General features: G+C 46.2%; 2 protein-coding genes across 13 annotated transcripts in view; one reads left to right on the top strand and one right to left on the bottom strand.

Moving 5' to 3' along the window:
* Window positions 1-5,259, top strand: part of MYO9A (myosin IXA) — a 100,241-nt gene extending 94,982 nt beyond the window's left edge. For 10 of the 11 annotated variants that reach the window (XM_039339567.1, XM_039339566.1, XM_039339569.1 and 7 more), the window contains 2 exons: window positions 150-292; window positions 988-2,661. In XM_039339567.1, the coding sequence (XP_039195501.1) occupies window positions 150-292; window positions 988-1,475 (631 nt within the window). In that variant the 3' untranslated portion in view covers window positions 1,476-2,661. Of the gene's footprint in view, window positions 1-149; window positions 293-987; window positions 2,662-4,576 lie in introns of those variants that run through there. The other variant, XR_005556264.1, reaches the window with a different exon arrangement.
* A 2,067-nt stretch (window positions 5,260-7,326) lies between these two features.
* Window positions 7,327-15,102, bottom strand: NR2E3 (nuclear receptor subfamily 2 group E member 3). 2 transcript variants are annotated; one of them, XM_039339558.1, is made up of 8 exons: window positions 14,749-15,102; window positions 13,843-13,993; window positions 13,103-13,206; window positions 11,386-11,652; window positions 9,877-10,058; window positions 8,703-8,943; window positions 8,162-8,267; window positions 7,327-7,899 (listed from the first exon to the last, which is right to left on the bottom strand). In XM_039339558.1, the coding sequence occupies exons 1-8, from the start codon at window positions 14,804-14,806 to the stop codon at window positions 7,767-7,769; spliced, it is 1,242 nt and encodes a 413-aa protein (XP_039195492.1). In that variant the 5' UTR covers window positions 14,807-15,102; the 3' UTR covers window positions 7,327-7,766. The 2 variants fall into 2 exon arrangements, with proteins under 2 accessions (XP_039195492.1, XP_039195493.1); XM_039339559.1 differs by having other exon boundaries at window positions 9,877-10,055.
* Between the last annotated feature and the right edge of the window lie 9,690 nt (window positions 15,103-24,792).

The raw sequence follows: 24,792 nt of genomic DNA, 5'->3' as shown, positions 1-24,792 counted from the left end.
TAATGAAACGTCTTCAAGAAAGCAACCCAGCTCAGAGAGGACCAAGGGCCACTCCTGAGCTTAATAGTCCTTTATTTCCTACCTTCTGCTGCTGTTTTTCCCCCCCTCTGTCCAGTTCTTTCCGTTTATTTTCTATTTTATCCCTGCAGGGAAGAACTAACTTTTGAGATGCTGGCACTGGAGCCTAGAGCCTCTGACGACGAAACACTGGAGTCTGAAGCTTCGATCGGCACTGCCGACAGTTCTGAAAACCTGAACTTCGATTCCGAAGGAGCCATTTCGGACAAGTCAGGTAAATAAAATGGATTGGACAAGGTGTCGTAAAGGAACCCTCCTTAAGCACATGAGGTTTACTATTCGGTAGTGGAGGTTTCAGAGTAATCAGTTAAAACGTTGCACTGGCTTGATCAAATGCGAACCAACTGAGTAGGGCAAGCTATATTCTGAAAACTCTTGTCAGAAATGCTCCCTCCCGGCAGTCTGTAAATAAGCCACAATGCTTGATTCCGTGGATGGGAATCAGGAGAGCTTCTTTGGACTTTCCCAGGGAATGTTGTCTCTTTGTCAGGGCATTCCTATTGCTGCTTCTTGAGCAGTGGTTCTCAACCTGTGGGTCGGGACCCCATTTGGGGTCGAACGACCATTTCACGGGGGTCGCCAAACCACGCAGTCCGCCATTTTTTCCCCCTTTTCCTTAGCTGTGCTCCTCCCTTTTATTCTATTGGCTTTTGAAAGCCAATAGAATAGACTCTCTTGAATAGAGTCTAATTCTATTGGCTTTCAAAGCCAATAGGAATTGTCCAGGCTGTCTCTGCCCTGCTGAGCCCGCCAAAAGTCCCCTTCTGCAAACGGTGCTGCACCAGTTGAGTAGTCCTCGACTTACAACCGGTTGAGTAGTCTTCGACTTAACGACCAGTTGGGGGTCACGGCATTAAAAAGGTTGAGAACCACTGCTCTTGAGCAACCCTTGCCTCTGTTCCCTACCAGGCAGAAGCGTAACCTTCAACTCGGCAAGATCCATCAAGGCAGACCCGACCGGCACCTCTAGGTCTCGAAGGCAACTGCGCAAGCAGCAGGAGTCTTTGGACTCAGTGGATTCCTCCCTCCCTTCTCCATCCCTGTCGCCTTCTTCCTCCCCCTCCTCCTCCTGCCTGCCTCACGTGACCAGGAAACGATTCCAAATCTATTCCAAATCGCCTTTCTACCGAGCCGCTCCCTCTGGGGACGCTGGGGCGCCGGAGAGATTGCCAGGACACGCCAAGGCCCTGGAGGACAGGCCCCAGTTCACCACCAGAGGGACATTCAATCCGGAGAAAGGCAAGCAGAAGCTGAAGAATGTGAAAATCCCCTCCCCCAAAGCCAAAGAACTCCCAGAGGGGTCTGCTGGGACAGGCCGGAAGCGTCACCCCGATGCTGCTGATTACCTGAGCCCTCAGCAACTGGTGCTGCTAGGAAACAACGAATTCATGGTATGAGTTGCCTGCGACCAGCCAAGCGGAAGCATCTCCTCCATCGCATCTTCCCTCCACTTCCGCGCCATCTGCTGCCACTCCGTTGTAAGACCGCTGCTGTCCCCCCCCCCCCCCAAGTCAGCATCTCCTCCCTGTTTGTGGCTTGGAATCCTAGCATTGCATCGGCCGGTGGAGAAGTGGGGAGCCTCCCTCTTCCATCTAGAATGAGTGGAGGAGAAAGTTCAGCTGTGGCCTCGGCTGACTTTAGCCTTCGGAACTCCCGTCCTTTCTCCGCGGGTCAGGCTGGGAGTTTGCAGTGAAATCAGCAGAGCTGAGGGAATGATGGCGGGCGAACCAGGTTTGGCGTGCCCCCTTTTTAATGGGCCGGGGGAATGTGTGTCAGCCAGCTGAGAACATCTGGAGGGCAGCCGGAATTCAAGAGAGATGTTCTTGATCTTGAGGGTCACAGCCAGAGGTGGGATTCAGCCGGTTCGCACCACTTCGGCAGAACCGGTAGCTCATTTTTTGTTGCCCAGGCCCAGGATGGACTTCCAGAAGCGGCATCCACACAGAGAACCGGTTGTTCACCTATTTGAATCCCACCACTGGTCCAAGCTCTTTGGGGTTAGGTTTTTGCACTGGGATTGAGAAGCAATGAACTTCTTAGAAGGAGACTGCGCTCTTTGTTCAGGGCTGTTTATAATGCACTCCGTGGCATTGTCAGATGTGGGAAATGCTCATTTTCACTCCATCACTTCTTAGATCCATCAGGTGCATCTCCGTTGTGAGCAAGAGTTATTTATCTATCTAGTTTTCTTGGTTTAAACTTTTTGGTTGGTGGTGTCAGAATAACCAATGCCAGTTTGATTCCAGGTAGGTCAAAGCCAAATATCTTGTGCCGAATTTCCAGTAGCCATAATCGCAACGTAGGTCCTGTCCCTTGGGGCAGAAAATCAGACTCTTTAAGACTAAAAGAAAGTATTAGGGAACAGAACCGTTTACTTTTCTGATTGTGTCTCTGGCCCAATTCCATGCTGGTAGCTGAGCAAGCTCTTAAGTTTCTTGACAAGCTGAGAAAAGGCTACTTAAGCAAAATGCAAGCAAAAGAAAGGCTGCTGTTCAAATCAATCAGTCTAACCCATGATTTAACATCGCTTTCTTTGCTATACATCAGTATTAAACCAAGGCTCAATTTTAAAAAAAAAAAAATGAGAGACTACTTGAAGCTCTTTGTTAGTATTATGGTTACTGAAGTTCAATGTAAATATAACTTTTTATGTTTGTTTTCTTTTTCCACAATGTGGGACTTTATTAATGTGGGACATTTAAGCCAGAAAAGGAGGAGGAGGAGGAGGAGGAGGAGGAGGAGGAGGAGGAGGAGGAGGAGGAGGAGGAGGAGGAGGAGGAGGAATGAGTTACTAGAAGTAATTCCGGGATCTTCTCAAGAGTGGAACAATAAACAGTCGCCATGTTTTGCACCGGTATGACATTAGATCATTCCACCTGTATGTTGTGAAAAAAATGGCTATGTTGCAACTACACAACAAGAGCCCCTCCTTGAGGACAACAGAGTGGTCTGTTTGAAGGTCTTTGGAAAGCCCCATTTCCCATCGCTGATTTCTTTTTGTTAACAGACAAGTTAGATTGCAGAGACCACCCCTTCTGCTACCCCCATCGTTTTTTTTTACATTTGTTGAAAAAGGACAGCGTGTTATGATCAAACCTGAGACAATTGTGATCCTCTTTACAAACCACGCAACCTTTATCGTTTGAACGACAAGCTGATCCTAATATATTTCTCACTTCCCATCTAAGAGGTTTGATCGACTGAGTGTTGCAGCTATTAAGGGTTTAAAAACACCATTCCCGTCCTAAAATTGGAAGGAATTTTATCCATTTCTCTCGGAGCCTCTAAGTCTGCTGCACCCTGTGGCCGAATCCCAGTTGCATCTGACAACTGACTTCGGTTTTAATCTGGCACCATACAAAGCTGGAGCTCTTGACCTATTAAGTGTACAGACAGGACTGGCTTTTCACACGTCAAAAGTTGTTTTAAACATCCAACTCGAAAAAAGTCAGAATTGGCACTCTGACTTAACGGCAACGTAACTCTCATGAGAAATCCCCATATCTATAACACGTCGTGTTAACTATAAAGAGGCCTTATTAGAGATTTCAAACAGTTCTTTCAGGGACTGAAGATGGCGTTTGCTGTGCTGATCTAGCTGTTCACCGAAAAATCTCTTTTTGTGTTTTTTCCTACTTCAGAAAAGCAAAACTTTCTCCTTCAAACCTGTTGTTGGATTCCTGTTTGCTCTTGGCCACTGAGGTTTAAATGTTGGTTTGTTGGCTTTCTGAGCAGAGTAAATCTTCCTGACGGACCGTTTGCAGAGAGAATGCTCAATATACGAGTTCCATTTGCAGTGTTTAGGGGGATTTTTGTGTACGTGAGGCATTTTACACCAAGCTCTTTTGTAAAACATTCGCCTAATCCTTCATTCAGGTGTCTCCATTCCGGAAGCATCACAAAGATGCTTTTACAAACCTGGTGAAGATGATCTTTCTCTTATTTTTTTTCTTGGAACCCGCAGTGACGCGCCCAGTAGCTTTAGCCCCTACTTCAGTGTTTCTCAACCTCAGGAAGTTTTAAGATGTGTGGACTTTTAATTCCCAGAATTCCCCAGCCAAAACTTCCTGAGATTGAGAAGCATTGCTGTAATACCTGCAAGTTGGTTTTTTTCTCATAAATTCTACACAGGGGATTGTGTAACTCCAAGGAGCTCTTGTAAACAAAGAAAGGAACTGTCAAGACTTCGGTAAGCAGGACATTGTTAAGTGAATGGATCCTGAAGCTGCCTCTTTACCAAAAAGCACTTCCTTTCTCTCTTTCACACACAAACACACACACACAAACACACACACACTCCAACCCCTCACCACGTATATCACTTTTGCCATGCAAGCCTTACTCTTCCCCCAGCCGTGTGTACACCCAGACCTTTTCCTGCCTTTCTTTTTTTCAGATTCTCCCTCTTCCCTTCCCCACCCCAGGTGTCAATTGATTTTTGTGCTGAGAAATCCCTTTGCCTGCCATCCTGGAGACTAATTTCCCCCTTTTTTTCCAGCGTAAAAGCTCCGTCCTTGGAATTGGTCCTGGAGCATTGAAGGGGAGGGCTCGATATCCAAGGGAGACTTTCGTTTGAACTTTTTCTGAATGTCAGGCAGCAAAAAATTCCTGCCTGGATTTCTTCTACCTGCTTGCTGTCTTCCAGGACCTTTCCCATCTTTTCTTAGCATCCGTAGAGTTTGTGGACCACCTCCGCTCCCCCCCCCCCCCGCGATATTAAGTGAATGTACTCCCCACTCGGAAGGACATTGGCTGCATATAATTATTTTTAAACGGAAATTTTTAAAAGTAATTTATAAGTATACTGAGTGTACATTTTAAAAGCAGACTATGTATTGTAAAAGGATATACTGTCCTGTGTCATATTCTATAAATTTTACCTGTGAGAGAAGAAATTCTATAAATGCTTTATTTTGCTCACGGAGCTGGATGATGTGCAGTTAACTTGGTCAGCCGGCACACTTGTTATTTCACATCTGAAAGGATTTCTCTCCCCCCCCCCCGATAATATTATTTTGTTACTTTTTTTCTGAAACAAGGCCGTCATATTTGAAGTGCAATTTGTGTAATATTTCATAAATACAATGCTATTCTATGGCTGTACAAAAACAACTTTATGAACAAATAACCCCCCAGCTTATTAAAGAACAAAAGAATGGAAAATAAAGTGATAGTGGCAGACGTGTTTCCTACCTGTTAATGTTCGTAGACATCCAGCAAATGGATTATATTTTACTGCTATGATCCTAGAAGAATGCTGTGTTACGGTTTTGGGCTCCTTCCCTGGTTTCCAGGTACCCATAATTGGTTAGTTTATGATGTCCAGTAGAGTGTCTGCTACACTATCAATTAACACCCTTATTGCTTTTCATGAAGAAGTGGATACAGATTCAAAAGGGCACCTTCCAAGGGACCAACTGCCTCTTCAACCAGTGAATATTAGTGTGGTTGTCTGGTTTTGGTCACCACGATGTAAAAAAGATGCTGAGACTCTGGAAAGAGTGCAGAGAAGAGCAACAAGGATGATCAGGGGACTGGAGGCTAAAACATATGAGGAACGGTTGCTGGAATTGGGTATGTCTAGTTTAATGAAGAGAAGGACGAGGGGGGACAGGATAGCAGTGTTCCAATATCTCAGGGGCTGCCCCAAAGAAGAGGGAGTCAAGCTATTCTCCAAGGTGCCTGAAGGCAGGATGAGAAGCAACGGATGGAAACTGATCAAGGAGAGAAGCAACTTAGAGCTAAGGAGAAACTTCCTGACAGAACAATTAACCAGAAGTAGTGAATGCTCCAACACTGGAAGTTTTTAAGAAGAGACTGGACAGCCATTTGCCTGAAATGGTGTAGAGTTTCCTGCCTGAGCAGGGGGTTGGACTAGGTGACCTCCAAGGTCCCTTCCAACTTTATTATTATTATATACAGTGTCATGGAGAACATCGTTCCACTTCCAATCCTGCCAAAGACTTTTCATGGGATTGTTTTCACCCCTGCTGATTGTGGCCCATGGAAAATAGGCAACAGAGCCCATAAGCCAGCATGCTTCTTCCAGATCAGAGAAGAGAGCTTCCTGGTCCATGGAAACTCTGCTCTTGCAGAAGGGAAATTTTGCTGTGTGAACTGCGCAACAGCTTAGTTGGGAAATAATCATCTGATCTTTCAAATGTCATGGAAACAGAAGAGGAGAGCAAATCCTGCATGTAGAAGCCTAAACAAGGCCAGCAAATAAAATTGGGTGTTCTAAGGAACAAGCGATCCCAAGCAATAATACAAGCTACTCATTTATTAACACAATTTATACAAGATGGCTCACCAAGTCCTCTGTGCTGATACCCACCAGCCGAAGAAGAGGATCCAATCTGTTTTTTCCCCAAGCTAGATGCGCACTTGATTTTTAGCTCGTTTTTAAATTTGGGCTTTTTATTGCCAGAATAGGTTATGGGAAGGTGGACTATGGACACAGTTAAATAAAATAAAGATTCAGGCTCCCGTCAGAGGTTCCACCATAGCTTCTACGTCTTGCATGTGAACAATCCCGGGATGAAACAGGAGCTCAACTACTCTTGTGTTCTATATCTGAGCTAGCCAAGTGCCTCAGTCTGGAATGTGGAAGAAACTTCTGATTTCCTTAGCAAGAGGCACATCAGCTGTTTTCTGACCCAGAACTGAGCTTGATCATACAGGTAGTCCTCAACTTATGACCACAATTGCACCCAAAAATTTCTGTTGCTCAGCGAGACAATTGTTCAGTGAGTTTTGCCCCCGTCTACAATCTTTTTTGCCGCCATTCTTAAGCGAATCACTGCAGTTGTTGAGTTAGCGACACAACTGTTAAGCGAATCTGGCTTCCCCATTTGATTTTGCTTGTCATAAGGTCTCAAAAGGGGATGGCGTGACCCCGGAAGGCTGTGACCGTCAAAAATACGCCTCAGTTGCCAAGCGTCCGAATTTTGATCACGTGACCGTGGCAGATGCGGCAATGGGCAGTCATAAGTGTCAAGGACAGTCATAAGTCACATTTCAGTGCGGTTGTAACTTCAGACAGTCACTAAATCGGTGGTTCTCAACCTGTGGGTCGGGACCCCATTTGGGGTCGAACGACCATTTCACGGGGGTCGCCAAACAACGCAGTCCGCCATTTTTTCCCCCTTTTCCTTAGCTGTGCTACTCCCTTTTATTCTATTGGCTTTTGGCCAATAGGAATTGTCCAGGCTGTCTCTGCCCTGCTGAGCCCGCCAAAAGTCTCATTCTGCAAACGGTGCTGCACCAGTTGAGTAGTCCTTGACTTATGACCAGTTGGGGGTTGCGGCATTAAAAAGGTTGAGAACCACTGCACTAAATGAAAGGTTGTACACCAAGGACCACCTGTATTTTTAACCGTACTATTGATTTCATTGAACGTAGAGTAAGTTTGACTAGCTTTGGATTCAATTCAATCGCTCAACGCTACAGTTCAACAGTATCACCCCTCCACACACTGTTGACCCTTGTAATAGTCCATCTGAAGCAGTTTTTGTACTGTGGGATGCCTTTTATAGTTGAATGACCAGCATTGCCTAGGATCACTTAAGGCTTCCAGCCCAGATCCCAAACATCTTCTGAAGAGGTTTCTCTGATCTCTCTCCTCCTGCTTGCATTTCAGATCCAGAGGAACCTGCTTAGATTTTTCAACTGCTCCTCTAAAAGGCGTGTTAGTTTTTGAACATGTCACACAGCAGCTTCTCCATAGGGGTGTTCCCAATGGTTCTGCGGAAAAATAGAACCTCAATGCGCTCCGAAGAAATGAATTTCAGTGAAGGAAGCAGCAGTAGTAATTTTCCAAACCTAGGAGGCGATACAGAAAGACATTTATAGCTATTTCACCAATAGTGCGATGCTAGAAAAATATCAAAGATGCAAGAGCACGCCAAAAATCAAAACTAAAAGTCTTAATTTGGTGCCCCAAATTTAACAAGGGTGCCACTGAAGATCTGAACAAGAAAACTTTTCAGAATCTCAACTTTTCTATCATGTTATTGTTGAAAAAGTCAGAAAAAAGAGGTGGTTGCTTTTCTGAATAAAATACTGAAAGAATAATACTAGATACCTGACTGGCTGACTAGGATAATGTATATGAGTGTGTTGTCCCAGCATCACTTGTGACTGATCCTGCAAATTTTCTACCTGGTCTGGATCCTTCAATCCTCTTGTTTCTTAAAAGGAAAAAAGAAAAAATGAAATTTCAGCAGTGCTACTTTGACAAAGAGATCTGATCCTTGATGCAAACTTTTACATTCTTAAGGTCTGTGGCAGTTATATAAAAATGTTTCTAATTAGTGCAGGTTCTATTCTGTAAATTTTGGAGGGCTGGCTGAATACACATACTCGTGCACAAATGTGTGTGTGTGAGTGTTATATGCAAAATGCAATTACATTTTCAAGTAAAAGACTACACAGAGCAAGAAATGTAAGCTAGACAAAATCACGAGGCAAGAAAAACAAAAGAAAAGACAGCCTAATCGTAGTTCTAATCAGTGTAATTTAGACAGTCAGTTGTGTACTTCTCCATGCAGATTTTCTCTTAAAATTCCTATAACTTCACCTGTAACCCAAAATGTGCTCCCCCCCCACCGCCAGTACTGGTTCACCTGGTTTAAACAGAACAATTGCCTTCATACAGGCAAATTCAGTGGGATCCACCGCCAGTGTTTTGAAGCGTGCAATTATTTCTTGCAGCGCACAGATATCCGTTCCTCCAGACACCGCCTTGGCGTGGAAGGTGGAGGTGAGCTCTGACAAAGCGAGGAGGGGGCAGGTTTCCAGAGGCAAAGACCACTGGATAGCACAAAGCAGGAACAATTCACTCCAAGCTTCTTCCAGTAAAATCACCTGCAAGCCACAAGATACGGAGTTGAGTCCCTAAAAATATTTGGGACAAGTTTGCTGAATAAACCTGAAAGTATTTCAGCAAAGGACGTCCAGATATTTTTTTTTCCTTCTATAAATCTCCTGTTGGCACTTTATTTATAAAAAAATAGTCCTAACTGTGAGAAATTTTCACCAAACCCATAACTATGATATCCCCTGATCCTGACATACATTGGGCCCCAAACTAAGTGACACGTGATTCTTTCTAGCTGAGTTCTTTGCTCTTCCACACCTATGGACAAAATCTTGCCAGTCTACTATACCTGCATCTATGATATACTCATCCTCTTTCTTATAAAATATCTGGGCTGAGTTGCCTCTTACTCCTCTGAAATGCAGCCTTTTCATCTTGGGAATCTGCTTCCTACTACATTCCATCCACCTTCTCACTACATTCCAGTCACACATGCCAGTCACACCTGCAGATTCCTTTATTATATTCCCCATGTTGGTTTTTCTTGATTTGTTTCCAGTGAACCTCTTTAAACAAGACCGTTCTATTTAAGCATCACAAGCTTTAAATCAGTGGTTCTCAACCTTTCTAATGCCGCGACCCCATAATACAGTTCCCCATGTTGTGGTGACCCCCAACCACTTATACATCACCGGGTGCCAGGGGCGTGGCCAAAGAAAAGGGGAAAAAAATGGCGGACAGCCTTGTTTGGTGACCCCCGTGAAATGGCCGTTCGACCCCAAATGGGGTCCCGACCCACAGGTTGAGAACCACTGCTCTAAATTCAACCTGCATGTAGCAAAAGTTGCAAGGGCTTTATTAATTACGTCTTAGAAACTAGCCTTTCTTGAAGACTTGCCTTCTCACTGGCTCAACTCCAAAACTACATCCTCTTGGCTAAAGCTGTCAGTTCCTAGACCTGACTGACTCGGGAGGCTCACCTGATCACGGAAAGGTAGGTTTGAGAAAACTGGAAGGTTTTTTGCCCATTTCACAGCCATGAAAAGGAGTCGCGCGGAGATCTCATAAACACTTTCTGGGCCAGTGGCGGGGTGTGGAGATCGGGGAGCCTCTGTCCCCACGTGTTCCGGCTCATTACTGGTCACATCGATGTTTTCCTCTGCTGTAAAAGAAAACAGCTGGTCACAGTGTTTTTCTGCAGCAGTTAGTAAGGTTTGCAAGTAGTTGCAGCGTGATTAAGAAAAATTGTGAAGATGTAAATGAGCTTAGTTAAAGCAGAACTGTCACTATTTAAGCCCCAAGTATCTCTTGATGTGATGTTTTCTGTAGTGATCACTGTATCGGCTATGTCAACATCTCTGGTGAACATTTGTTATCCCATCTGGCCCTCTATTAGAGTAAAACAAATGCCACATACTGTGGTATTTAAGGGCAGTACATAAAGTAAAGGTCCTTTTGCTGTACCCTGAAAAGGAATTTCTGACTGCGTTTAAATTTGAGAAATGCCCTCAACACTCAAGTATGAAACAGAGGAATTGCCAAATGAGGCCCCTGATTAGCCAATATTTTGTTTGGGGCCCGTTCTGAATCTGAGTCCAAGTGTCAGAATTCCTAATTCAGATATTGTACCTAGAGCAGTGGTTCTCAACCTGTGGGTCGGGACCCCATTTGGGATCAAACGACCATTTCACGGGGGTCGCCATTTTTCCCCCTTTTCCTTAGCTGTGCTACTCCCTTTTATTCTATTGGCTTTTGAAAGCCAATAGAATAGACTCTCTTGAATAGAGTCTAATTCTATTGGCTTTCCAAAGCCCATAGGAATTGTCCAGGCTGTCTCTGCCCTGCTGAGCCCGCCAAAAGTCCCATTCTGCAAACGGTGCTGCACCAGTTGAATAGTCCTCGACTTACGACCAGTTGAGTAGTCCTCGACTTACGACCGGTTGGGGATCACGGCATTAAAAAGGTTGAGAACCACTGACCTAGAGCAATGACAAATGTAGCGCTTTCATTAAATTATCTCTATACTAATCTTGGGCAAAGCCATGATCTTAGAAACTAAGAGGAATTATTTCCCACGCTTGTTTATAGTGAAATCTTTCCTTAAGGAAGAGACTCCGGATGCTTTGAAGCGCTTTTCCACAGTTTTCTCCCCACCTGAGCTGAGTTCTTATTTGTGAGATAAGTTGCCGATGGACTCCGCTTCGATCTCTTGTTTGCCCTTGCTTCCATTCCTTCTCCAGCCCCCCCCCCCCAAAAAAAATCTCTCTTGCTTGTCAATAACACAAGACTGGAACAAAAAACAAATTGAGAAAGGGCTGGGATCTTCTCTGAATCCATCCTAAATCTTAAATTTCCATCTGAGAAGTAGGGGGCGCTGTTGTTTGCAGCCGGTTATCTTAAATTCTGTAGGGTTGATTCCCCCCCCCCTTGTAAGAGTCACTTCAGGCAGACATTCTCCCTTGTCCCCCTCTCAAGGACCAGCCACCTACCGTCCTCTGGCTCCAGCTTGGCACAAGTCTCCGCTGTCATCAGGCTGGCCATAAAACGGTGGCTGTTGGGGAGGGTTACCCCTTGGGCCCTCAAAACCCCACTTATAGAGCAGCCGGGAGGAACTCTGTGGCTCTGCAGGGAAGGGTGGGGTGGCGTCGGAGCGCCCTGGGTGGTGGCCACACGTTCCGGCTGCTGTTCCAAATGCAGGTCCGTGGAGTCAAGGTGCACGTGAGCCGTGCTGCGTGGCTGGCGTTCGTTCTGAACGGCTGGAAGCAGAGGAAGGTCAAGATAAGTACCCAAGTGGGCATAGAAGGTTTCATTTCCTCCTCTTGAGGGTCTTCACCGAAGAGAAGCGATTGGGCTGAATGTATCATCTTTGATTTCAACCCCTTCATGCTAGTGACTTCAAAAACCACAGGTGGCCCAAGGTCATCCTGAAACATCTTATGGTGGGTCTCCTAATCCAGCTCCTTCACCACTATTCCACCTTGAGTGTTGGGCTGAAAGAGAAAGCATGCCAGCTCCAAAGTCCCCCAGAGAAGTCTCATGGCTGGGGAGGGACTAGAACTGGTGTCTTGCCCCTCCTGATCTGAAGCCACCACTGGTTCTTGGAGCTGCAGAGATACTCCAAGTTCTGGTCCTTCCTTAGTCAGGGAAGCCAGCTGGAGGATTCTTGGCCCGTTGTTCTCAGCCCAAGCCACCTTACAAGGTTGGTGTGATGGGGAAAACAGGAAGAAGGGGCATTACATACGTACACAGCCTTGAGTTGTACCAAATAAACGGTACTGGAGGCTAAAACATATAAGGAACAGTTGCTGGAACTGGCTCTGTCTAGTTTAATGAAAAAAAAGACGAGGGGACACATGATTGCAGTCTTCCAGTATCTCAGGGGCTGCCCCAAAGAAGAGGGAGTCAAGCTATTCTCCAAAGCACCTGAAGGCAGGACAAGAAGCAACGGATGGAAACTAACCAAGGAGAGAAGCAACCTAGAACTAAGGATAAACTTCCTGACAGAACAATTAACCAGTGGAACAACCTGCCTCCAGAAGCGGTGAATGCTCCAACACTGGAAGTTTTTAAGAAGAGACTGGACAGCCATTTGTTTGAAATGATATAGGGCAGTGGTTCCCAACCTTTTTAATGCCGTGACCCCCCCCAACCGGTCGTAAGTTGAGGACTACTCAACCGGTCGTAAGTCGAGGACTACTCAACTGGTGCAGCACCGTTTGCAGAATGGGACTTTTGGCGGGCTCAGCAGGGCAGAGACAGCCTGGACAATTCCTATTGGCTTTGGAAAGCCAATAGAATTAGACTCTATTCAAGAGAGTCTATTCTATTGGCTTTCAAAAGCCAATAGAATAAAAGGGAGTAGCACAGCCAAGGAAAAGGGGGAAAAATGGTGGACTGCATTGTTTGGCGACCCCCGTGAAATGGTCGTTCGACCCCAAATGGGGTCCCGACCCACAGGTTGAGAACCACTGATATAGGGTTTCCTGCCTGAGCAGGGGGTTGGACTAGAAGACCTCCAAGGTCCCTTCCAACTTTATTATTATTATTATTATTATAGTGGGCTGTAAATATATAATTAATGAATTCACCCATCTACAAGGCACCAGGTGGAGAACGTTTGCCTGTAAGTTCCGCTTGCCAAAGACTTATCCAGTCCAGTTTACAGCTCAACCGAGAATCGGCCCTTTTTCCCAGATTCAGGTTTACCGTCTTTATTCATGCCCGCCTGGAGACATTTCTTCAAGCGACAAGCTTGGCACTGGTTTCGGTGCGCTTTGTCCACAGGGCACATTCCACTGCCCACCTGGCACCTGTCAAACGGACGAGATAAGATTCTATTACCAGTAGATGTATCTGCCAGGAATTCTATTTTTTTGGGGGGGGGGAGGGGTGATGAGGTTGTGTGCTATATAATGTGTGAAAGAGCGACAGAAAGGCTGAATCTTCTGGGTTCCCAGAAAGTTGCTGTCACAGAGCAACTAAATGTTTCAAGAGCCACCTCATCTACATGAACTTCTTTGAAATTGAAATTTGTCCTCTTGAAGCCAAGAGACACACCAAGCCTTGATGGTTTCAGCACTGAGAAGAAAATCAGTACTTTTCTTTTAAGATTAGGTCACGAAATATCCCATCCACGCCTGTAAACTAAAAAAATAGCATGTCTAGAGGGGCAGGGGAGATTAAGATGTATCACAAAGCTAGAGGTCACAACTCACAGGCCGCTGAATGTGGGGGTCAGAGACAAGAATGCAAAACTAAGGATGTCCCTTCACCTCCTCTCCATGTTGCATTGTGTGAAGGCGCTTTCTTCATGCAACCGTAAAGGAGTACAACGAGGAGCTAAACTGTTGTAGGACAAAAGGTGAAGCCCCTTCATCTTCTCGAAGCTTGACTGCACGATTATAGACTGCTTACTCTTCCTCTACTCCAACAATAGTATCCGTTACCTATAAATGAGCTTCCGGCGGACACTCCTTTTGAAGAAACCGCTGCAGCCATTGCAAGCGTAGATGCCATAATGCTTCCCACTGCTGGTATCGCCACATACTTTGCACAGCAACACGGGGCTCCCTGCTTTTCCAGGAGTCAGACTAAGCTCTACGCGGGACAGAGAAGAAGAGAGTTAAGGACCAGATGGATGCAGCACACAACAAAGGAGGAGAAGCCAACAGATTTTTCAACAGAGGATGTGAAGGGACAACAGACCTTCATTCCATTGATAGTTCATCTCTGCATTGCCTCACTCTAATTTTACCTTGACTTGCTTTATAATTATTTATTTATTTACTTTCCAAGTTCAGTTTCTAACAATTGACAAAAGTAGACAAAAAGCAACTCCAATCTTCTAGCCATCCAGAGAAGACATGGGAGAACTTTCCAAGGTTCCATCACTTCCTTCCCCGCATTTCAAAATAGACGGTCCTCCATCCACGGCCAACTTAACCGTATCTGCCTGAGGATCCTCCCAGTTGTTCAGTGGTGCTTTGACCCTCTCTTAGCAACTAAAAAAGAACTGCACCGCATACAACGTTCAGCCTCTACAATAACCGAGTAAGACGCTGACCTTGACCAGCTCCTAACTAAATGCCCACAGGAGTTGATTAATAATAACCCAGTTTGACAATCAGACACTATTGACAAATATTGCATGAGAGCCCCCAGCTTGGTCTGTGCTGCACAGATTGCCAGAGATACAAGAAAGGAAGATGATTTGATGCACGAGAAGTAACTTTGCCACCACGCCTGAACTTCCCAGCAGTATTCCAACTTCTTGTCAAATGCAGTTGGGTGAGCTACTTTTGGCCCAAATGAAAGAGAAACATGGTCTGAAGAGTTGTAACACCCTCACTTACCTAACGGACTGGCCTCCATTCCTCTGTTCATCAACGACTTCACCGGGGAGGCCATCATAACAGTGGCTGATGGTTTGTGGGACGAGAGAGATGGTCTTCAGGCTTCTTTGTGGAGAGTTCTGACTTCTTATCCTTGGGCTTTGAATTGGAGGCCCAGATGCAGGAAACCCTTCTGGACTGTCCAGTTTTCCCTCAAGGAGGCTGGATAATTTGCCAAAAGAACTGCTTCAGTGTAGACTCTTTCACTGGAAAAGCTCACTCTGCTCCAAGCCTCTTAACAGACCGTCCTCCAGACCATCACAACCCTTGTTCTTCTGGATACTTCATGTCTGCTTGGTCTGTGCTATGCCCATGTGTGAGTCCTTCCTCTCCAGGGCTCCTGTGGTGTAGCAGGAAAGATTAGTCATTAACGCCGTGTAAGCAGTTGCCTGTCCGTCATGCCCTTAATCTTTAGTTTCTTTTCCAAGGTGGGACCATGAGCTCTATAATCAAAGGATGAAAAAGATGCTGGAGATTTCTGTCAGCAAGCTCAGGACGACACCACACTGCAGTGTACCTCCATCGTGACAGGGACTGTGGGCTCAACGTTTCTACCCGCTCCAGCTTCCCACATCTGCCACTAAGTTGTGTTCTTGGAGAGACGATTCTTTTCTAAAAGGTTCTTTTATTCTGTCCCCAAATAAGTAGGATGAGGCCTGCTTCGGTTCCCAAGACGTTAGATCAGCCTCTACTTTGACTTCACCACGTTGTCTTCAACTCCGGCTCCTACTTTGAGACCCAGGAGCAAAGGTTTTGGGGAAGAAACATCCAGTCAAACCTACAAGGGCAGCTGCTGAGCACAACTGAATATTTTATAAGGCAGGTTTTTCAGCGAGAAGAACGTACTACCTTGAAGAGCAGGTTTTATATTATTGATGAAGGGAAAGGTGAAACAGAAGCAATTACAAGACAGAAGTCAGAATACCAATCTTGGCTCATATACCAAGATTATGCGATCTCGGAAGACATGGCGAAAAGGGCTGGGCCTCACGCAGGTAGCCCTCGACTGACGCTGGCTTGTTTAACCAACGGCTCAAAGTTATGAAAGCCTCTGGAAAAAACGACTCGTGACCCCATCAAAAATATGATCGTCAGACCGTCCCTGCAGTCACATTACCCCAATTCGGGCACTCGGCAATCAACTTGCCTTTACGATGGTTGCAATGTCTTGCAGTCACGCAATCATGGCTTGTGGCTTTCCCAGATGGCTTTCGACAAGCAAAGTCAGTTGGGGAAGTCAGACTTGTTGAAGAGCTATGGTAAAAATGGCTGTAAAACTGGATCCGGTCACACAATGTCTTGCTTAGCAACCACATCGCTTAGGGTCCCAATTATGCTTGTATGTCAAGCACTATCTATATTGGGCCAGCCCATGAGTGGTCAACCAGTTTTTTCTCTGAATATCTGAGTGATGCCATCTTGGTTGGAGCCGATAGGGAGGGTAGATCACACATCTGGAAGGCAAGTGGCAGAACAGATCCTCACAGAAGGAGGGAGATGTTACATGGAAGATATTATCCACCTTAGCCCATTTATACCTAGTAAAAAGTTGCAATACAATAGGCTTATGGCCAGAATTCATCCAATTCTGCCCTAATTCAAGCATTTTCCATTTCAATTTTCCCTCTGCAAGGACATCATCATCCTATTTATTCATCATTGGGCCATTATGCAACACCGCTTCATTTAGGTCAGTGATGACGAACCTTTTAGAGACCGAGTGCCCAAACTGCAACCCAAAATTCACTTATTTATCGCCGGGAGCCAGGTAGGCATGGCCCACTGGCAGACTGGGTGGGTGTGGCCAAGGTGGGCGTGGTCATCTCGATGTTGCTCATGGGGAGGGATGCCTGTGGGGGCCGGTTGGATTGGGGGAGATCCAAGGGGTCTCTGGCAGGTGGGATGATGGGCAGGAGACTCGTCCTGCGGGGTGAGGTGAGGCAAGGTGAGGCAAGGGCCAGGCTGGATGCTGTCTGACACCATCGGCCCCCACACACAGAGGCCAGTGAGCGCATGGGGGCTGACGATGTCCGTCAGCAGCCACAGCCTGCTGGCCCCTCGACCGGCACACTCTGGGGCTCCACAGCCCACTGCCAGCAGTTCAGAGAAGCTGCCTCTGAGCTGGGTGGCCAGCCAACAGCTGAGGAGGTGATGCAGTGGCTCGTGCCCGGGAAAAGGAGAGCATGCAAGGCCAGAGGGGATGGGATGGGGGGAGGGAAACCAATCATGCCGGGATGCATCTGGCCTTGTGGGACCTCGGCGAGTTAGCGGGTAGTTGAAGAGGGACGGTTGCCATCTCCGGGGCATGGCGCACGTTCCCACAGAGAGGCCTCTGAGTGCCGCCTCTGGCACGCGTGCCCTAGGTTCGCCACCACTGATTTAGGTTGCTTTCCTGTGAAGATTTTTTGAATTTCAGCCAAGTGCTGAGTCCTTCCAAGCTGCCAATGCCTTCCCTTCCTGCTATTTTGACCATATTATAAGCAGTTCCGTTCATGGCGCCAGCACTGAAAGAGTGCCTGCCGTCTTCCCCTGTGCGCAGTGGGGGAGGCAGAATCTACAGCAAGTAGTTTGACTCATGCAGGCTTAGTAGCAACTTTCTGATTTCCAAGCGAGGCTGACACGCTTTCTGTTAGTTGCCTATTTCGGTTGTTGGGAACGGATCTGCCACTCTGCTTTTCAGAATCCAAAGGCGACAATCAAAGCATCCCAAAACAATGTTTTTAATGTGATGGGATTCCTTTTTATTAGCGAGCAGCTGAGCCAAGCTTTGCAAAGAATCGAGCTGGGCGGTTGGAGGTCCCGATTCTTCAAGCAGCCTCTTTTTAAAGCAAGTAGGTTTGAGCAGCTTTGGTGCAAGCCAATCTCTCAGCTAATCCCTTTTTACTCTGGGCAGGCGGTGAAGTTGGGTGGGGTGGGGTGGGGGAGGGAGATAGGTAAGCAAGCTGCAAAGAATCTGCTAGTTAAACAAACAAACAAAGACCAATTAGTTTTAGGATTGAGAGAGCAGCTCTGAGTGAGTCATCAGTCCTGGCCAGAGACAGATGGTGCCGATAGATGCTTGATCAGCCATTAGCACTAAGGTCCTTAATCTACAGCCCTGATCTCTCTGTCTCTAGGAGGGCCTTTTTGACCAGGAAGACGGCCAGATGCACACGGCTACTGTACCTCCCTCCCCCCAAATTAACACTATTGTAAAACAATCACCCCAGAACTTATATCTTAAATCTTTAGCAGCAAGAAACCTTCTTCAGATTCTTTCTTTCTTTTTTCTTTCTTTCTTTCTCTTTCTTTCTTTTTCTTTCTTTCTTTCTTTTTCTTTCCTTTTTTTCTTTCTTTTTATTCTTTCCTTTTCTTTTTTCTTTCTCCTCCTCCTCCTCCTCCTCTTTTTCTTCTTTCTTTTTTCTTTCCTTTTCTTTTTTCTTTCTCCTCCTCCTCCTCCTCCTCCTCCTCCTCCTCCTCCTCCTCCTCCTCCTCCTCCTCCTCGTCTTCTTCTTCTTCTTCTTCTTCTTCTTCTTCTTCTTCTTCTTCTTCTTCTTCTTCTTCTTCTTCTTCTTCTTCTTCTTCTTCTTCTTCTTCAAATTCCAAGTTTCCATTTGAGTCAATAAGAGAAAAAAAATCAATACAATAGACTAAACATTTCTCATGAAGGCCGTTTGTCCTGCTGTGACACATCATCCTGCCTTGACACCCTGACTGCTTGTCCCCTCAGGCTGACCTGTAAAAGAGGTCGTGTTCGGGCTGGGATCTCACTGGGGGGGGGGGGGCGAGAGACTCATCTTCACTTTTCTTGGATCTAATTCCCTGTCCCCGCTTTTACCTCCCAGTTCTTGCTTTACGATGCTTTTGATGGCTGTATTTGACTAAGCTCTGACATCTGATCACCTTGTTTTGGAAGTTATCCAAGATAACGAGAGGTAGGCCATCAGTTTGAACTTGCAGTGATCCTTCATCTGGGCATGGATTACAATTTTAGGAGTGGCTACTCTGCTATTTCTATTCCACCTTCTGGATGAGGTTTTCTCAAAGAGGAATATATCGCACTATTGCAATTGTTTCTCATAGGACTTGGGTTATATTTATAGATGCCTGCTTTCCACGGGGCAGAAAGATTCTCACAAACCAAGAACTTGTACACAACCACAGAGATGACCTTGGAAAAATTTCAAGTGATGGTTACAACATCTTGTCTTGTCCAGATTCCTGCTGCAAGCGAAGCTGGCTTTTATCTCATTGTTGCCCTCTCTTCCTAGATCATTCCCACAAACCATTACAGCTCCTATGCCAAAAGAAACTTTTCACCTTTTCATTTTTGTGTCTATTTATTACTCAAATATATACACCATCGTCTCACTATTTAATCATGGCTGCGCTCCATGAAACGGGGAAGGACTGCCGGGCAGAGCTATGATGATGTATGAATAGTTGAGATTATTTATTCGTTCGGTTTTGTATTCATAACTTTTATCGTTCTATATCAAGGAATAGTTTTTCAATCATCAGTTCCTCTGGAAAGTCTTCCACCACTTTTAGCGATTCACAAGCAATTTTACTTAACAAAAGATGTGGTCAGGTTGGAAGAGGTAAGATTTTCAGCCCACCTGTACTTTTTCCCCTATGGCAGTGGTGGTGAACCTATGGCACACGTGCCAGAGGTGGCACTCAGAGCCCTCTCTGTTGGCACATGCACCACTGCCAGCAGCAGGTCCATCAGGCCGCCCCCGCTGCCTGGAGCAGGAGCCCCACCCAGCACAAAGGAGGCGAAGCGGCAGACTAGCAATCTTGAGTAGAAGTGGTAGAGCAGAGGTCACCAACCATTGTTGGACTGGAACAAAAGGGAGGGGGAAGCATTTTGCACTGCAAATGGGGTGGGGCTAGTGCCTGCGTGATACTCACCAGCCCTGCCCCATTCCTGCGTGATGCAGCACCTTGTATCTGCACCCTGCGGTACGGCGGCGGCTGTTTTTGCGCCTTGCAGCATGGTGGCCCATTTTTGTGCCCCCAGTTTTTGTGTGCCAGAGGCGGCACTCAGAGGCACCAGGGCACCACAATGCTGATGCAGCCCTGGCACTTTGTGATAAATAAATGGGGTTTTGGGTTGCGGTTTGGGCACTCGGTCTCTAAAAGGTTCGCCACCACTGCCCTGTGTATTGTCTAAACTCTTCAAGAGGCTGCTAGCACCGTTTCTGATTAACACATTTTATTCAAGGCATCAGTTTTGTGAGCCATAACTCGCTTTGTCAGACGCATTCAGATGTGGTGAGCTGCAACTCAAAGCTTTGGCCAAGCCAAATCAAAGCCAAGGAATTGGACGCTTAATCTCTCACAGCCCCAAGCTCCACCTGCTTGCAAACGGCATTAGTGTTTATTTCCAAAAGGCAAAGCCGTCAAATCTCAAAATGTGCTAGGCTGTCAGGTCGAGGGTTACTGTCATAACCTGTTACGTAACTGTCACTGAGAAGGAGCAAGAGTAGAGGAGGCGGATCAGCTCTGAACTAAATGCTGGTGTCAGCACATTGGAAATGAAGCAGGCCTTCTCTGTATAATGCTCCAGCTTAATTCCCTGAGATCCGTGGCTCTTGGTGGAGATGAAAAATGACCGTCTGTTTAATGCAGCTGTGGTACACCATCAACCTTCCAACTTGAGAAGGATTTTTCTGATCAGAATAGAACAGAGCTGGAGGGGACCTTGGAGGTCTTCTAGTCCAGCCCCCCGCTTAAGCAGGAGAACCTATACCAGTGGTGGCGAACCTACGGCACAGGTGCCAGAGGCGGCACTCGGAGCCCTCTCTGTGGGTACACATGCCATGGCCCCAGGCTTGCCTCCCCCTGTGACCCCCTCCTCACCAGCAGCCCCCCTGAAGGAGAGTCGCCCCCAAGCATGGCCCATGCGGAGCAGCGCAGCCAAGGACATGGCAGCCAGGCAGTTTAGACAAGACTCTGCTCTCATGCCCCATCACGCACAATTGATGCTGCGGGGTGTGGGCAGAGGCCGTGGCGGGCCCTGGAGGTGGTGAGTGGCCCTGTGGGCAGGTGGGCGGGGGCAGAGCGGGGGCGGAGCAGGGGGTGGAATGGGGGCGGGACAAGTTTTTGGGCACTCAGGTCTCTAAAAAGTTTGCCATCACTGACCTATACTATCTCAGACAAATGACTGTCTAGCCTCTTTTTAAAAACCTCCAGTGATGGAGACCCATGATTTCTGAAGGCAACTTCTGTTCCACTGGTTAATCATCCTCACTCTTAGGAAGTTTCTCCTTAATTCCAGGTTGCTTCTCTCTTTGGTCAGTTTCCAACCATTGTTTCTTGTCTTGCATTCTGGTGCTCTGGAGAAGAGTTTGACCTCTTCTTCTTTGTGGCAGCCCCTCAAATACTGGAATACTGCTATCTTGTCACCCTTATTTCTTTTCTTTAGACTAGCCAAACCCAAGTCCTGCAGCCGTCCTTCATGTTTTAATCTCCAGGCCTTTGATCATTTTAGTTCCTGTTCTCTGAACTTAAAGCTTCCTTTTTCAAAAGTAGTTTAAAAAAAGACAGATTTTAGGGAAGACTCTTGACTGAATCTTGCATTGATTCTATTGACACTTGGAGCAAGAAGCCACATCCCATTCGTCATTATGGCATTATGCCTTGCTAATATTGTGCATGTCACCCGTCACGTTTCCCATCTGTGGCCCTACATCCTCCTTGAATGACAGTTAGGGCCTCTTGACTCTGGCTTAATCTTTGGAGATGCAATCATCAATCCATGGCGAAAGATATGTGGTGCCGTTAATTCAGAGAAGAGTTAGCTGTTGCTTCTAATCCCTTTGAAGAGCACAGACCTCACTGAGATCATTGCAAGCATCAAGAAACGCTCACTGCCTACTTTATTCTGGGAGGTCACAGAGTTAGGTCATCTGAATTGGACCAATTGTTTCTCTTGTGCTGGTGTTAACTGCTCTGGTCATGCTGGGTAGTGATTAGGGGAGGACATATCTAGAAGGTATCAAATTAGGGAAGACTAACTTAAAGAGAGGACCGAGACAGTGAAAACCTAGATATCGCTGTATATTAAAATTCTTAAGCAGCACATTGCCTGGGTCTTCCCTCAAGAGAAAGGCTGACTCAGACACTGTCTTTGCATGTTGGTCTTACATCCACTCAGTTGAGGGTGGAAGGAATCCATCTCTCCAGTGGGGATTTGAGGAGGGGGGAAGATGGTGGATTAGCTTGGCCCACCATCTGTCATTAGGCCAATAATCACTGCCTGAAGCCAATCCAATTGTCATTGAGGTATTTAAAGAATAAGGCCATTCTTTGCCCCTCCAAAATCATTTAATTAACCCCATTAAGCAGAGAGACTTAAAGTGAAGTCATCTGACAAGTGGGGGGGGGGAAATGCAAACAGTGCAATGGGAAAGTCAAAAAGACTGGACTGCACACAGCATTTCTCCTTCTTCTCCATGTGCCCTTTGAGTAGAAGAAATAAAGGACATTTTTCTTCAAGAGTGGCTGCATCAAGATCTGCTCAAGCTTACCATCCAACCCTAGTTGAAGATTGCCACTAATATCTTAGGGGGATCAAGGTTCTAATAGTAGCCACAACCTGTCTTCACATAGGATAATGCCCTCACTGCCCTCTATCTGATCAATGTAGTACTTGGATCCAGTTTCATAGGTAATTAGGATTCCCAGAGAGCCAGGAGGTTTCCCCCCCCCCCTGTTCTGCAACAGGCCTTGGCTTTCAGTATTTTTCAGTGAGGTGTCCTGCTTTCCACGGTTGGTAGACAAAAAAAAAAAGGATGAGGACAGGGACTATCAACTTGGCTTCCAAGACCATTGGCAGCCAAAGACAAAGCTCTTGTGATGCCTTCAACGTGTAGACTTAACTTCATGCAGTCCCAGGCATGACCAAATTTCCTAAGGTAAAGGGCTACCTTTCTGCAGCTCTCTTTTTGATACCTAGCTGAGCCTACTATGATGTCAATAGTCTGTTGTAGTTGTGAGAAAGTAAAGGATTTTTACTGGTAGACAGTAACGTGCAGAAAATCCCCAAAACATAACCCAGGTAGGACAACTTCAACCCATCCCATGTTGGTGAACCATGGGCCTTTTGATTTTTCATGCTTGGTCATGCTAATGAGAAGGACAAGAATTGGAATTCAGCCATGCTTGCTGAAAATCCAGAAGGTAGAAACTGCTGGATTTGAGAAAGTTGTAAGTAGAACACAGCTAAAATGCAGCTGCTTCTGTCCCTGTTTTGTCTCGTGATCAACAGAATCTATTTGCTTGACTGCCTCAACATATTAAAACAGCAAAGGATGAGTTTCAAGCTACTTAAGTAGGTCAAGGGAGGACTTTTACTTTTATCTGCATTTATTAATTTTGCAGGTCATAAGACTTCCATGTTCCTTGTGGATCATGTCTACAATTGTGGTCCAGAGGCTATTCGCTTAAAATGAGTACCTTGGAAAATATGCTTTCAAATTGTTGTAGAAGGAACTGCATATGGGCATGATTCTCTCCCACTGAAAACTTCAGTCTTACAAGTGCTTCAGTGCTTTGGATGCTCACCTTCATGGTGTGGACTTTGATTATATTAACCAGTTATTCTCACCCAACTGTCTTGCAACTGTGGGACATATTAGCTGTGAAATTCTGTGGCCCTGAATGTAATTGGATTCTAGACAGCATCAGGTTGAATGCGTGATACCATAAAGCACAAAATACTTCTAAAATTTTAGATATGTTTAGGCAACAATTACAACTGAAAGCAATTGTCCACAATGGAATACAAAGAACGTTTAGTCAGTCGTGGGACTTCCATCTGCAAGATGAAAGGGTTGAGTGGGTCCAGAAAGAGGATGGACTTTCTCATCCATCCCCTTCTTCTTGGACCACCATTGGTATGGTTTGCTAAAATGTACAGGCTGTAGATATTCCATTGATTTACTGAAGAGTAGTCAAAAACGTCCCGATAGGAATACCAATAATGGTGTGCAGCTCCCTCTGCTGTTTTAATTGGGAATTGCCATAACTATTGGGTTTGCACTGTGCATGCTTGGGACGCCCCAAAACAAATTTTAAAAGGCCAACGTTGCTTTTCCAAAGCGTGCAGGCATATTTCCCAAGTGGACACCAATAGCTGATTGTCTGATCTACTGAGAATCTCTTTTTAATGGTGTCCCACAAATGGACCAAGTTCCCTTCCTTCCATCAGTAGCAGAAAAGGATTTTTGAAAGAACAATAGCAAAACCGGTTCTGCATTTCTGGGGTGGGAATGAATGATGGGACTTTCCACAAACGGGATCCATAAAACAAAGCAAATGTTTGAGAAAGGAGGGCCATTTTCCTTGAAAACCCCTTAGATTATCCTCTTGGCACGTAACCATCTACTTTCCCTCCAAAAACAGCTCAGCTCTTGCCTGTCACCCCCAAAAGAGCTTCGCAGAGAGCACCAGCCCATCGCTTTATGCCCAGAAGATAACGATAGCAACAGCGCTTAGACTTATATACGGCTTCACAGAGCTTTCCAGCCCTCTCTAAGCGGTTTACAGAGTCAGCCTCTTGCACCCAACAATCTGGGTCCTCATTTGACCGACCTCAGAAGGATTCGGTCAAATGAGGACCCAGATTGTTGGGGGCAAGAGGCTGACTTTGTAAACCGTTTTAGAAAGGGCTGGAAAGCTCTGTGTAGCGGTATATAAGTCTAAGCACTGTTGCTATTGCTTGAACAGGTCAGGATCGAACTGCTGGCAGTGGGCAGAGTTGGCCTGCATTACTGCCTTCTAACCATTGCGCCACCAAGATGCCCATCGTGGCTTGCCGAATAAGCCACCCTGGGCCGTGAAAGCGGCCAGACTGCCACCAGCCCCCCCCCCAACCCGGTTTGCAGACCCCTGCCCTCTTTGTAAACGGCGAGCAACCCTCCCAGGAGGGGCAGCGCTTCTCCTCCTCCCGCGCCACCCCAGGGCGGGCTTCACCGGTTGGATGGGCGTCCGAGCCGCGCAGCCAGCCGCAGGAGAGCC

The sequence above is a fragment of the Crotalus tigris genome, unplaced genomic scaffold (assembly GCF_016545835.1).
Source record: "Crotalus tigris isolate CLP2741 ecotype Arizona unplaced genomic scaffold, ASM1654583v1 scf7180000017735.2152567, whole genome shotgun sequence".
NCBI classification, from domain to species: domain Eukaryota; kingdom Metazoa; phylum Chordata; class Lepidosauria; order Squamata; family Viperidae; genus Crotalus; species Crotalus tigris.
Note: the sequence above shows the minus strand (reverse complement) of the source record. Positions and strands in the feature narration are given on the sequence as shown.

Coding starts and splice junctions, on each gene's coding strand:
- NR2E3 (XM_039339558.1), bottom strand. CDS start 14,806: ATGATGGCCTCCCCGGTGAAGTCGTTGATGAACAGAGGAATGGAGGCC. Junction 13,207..13,842: donor CGCCGGAAGCTCATTTATAG/GTAACGGATACT, acceptor TCCGTTTGACAG/GTGCCAGGTGGGCAGTGGAA. Junction 7,900..8,161: donor TATCCTAGTCAGCCAGTCAG/GTATCTAGTATT, acceptor ATCGCCTCCTAG/GTTTGGAAAATTACTACTGC.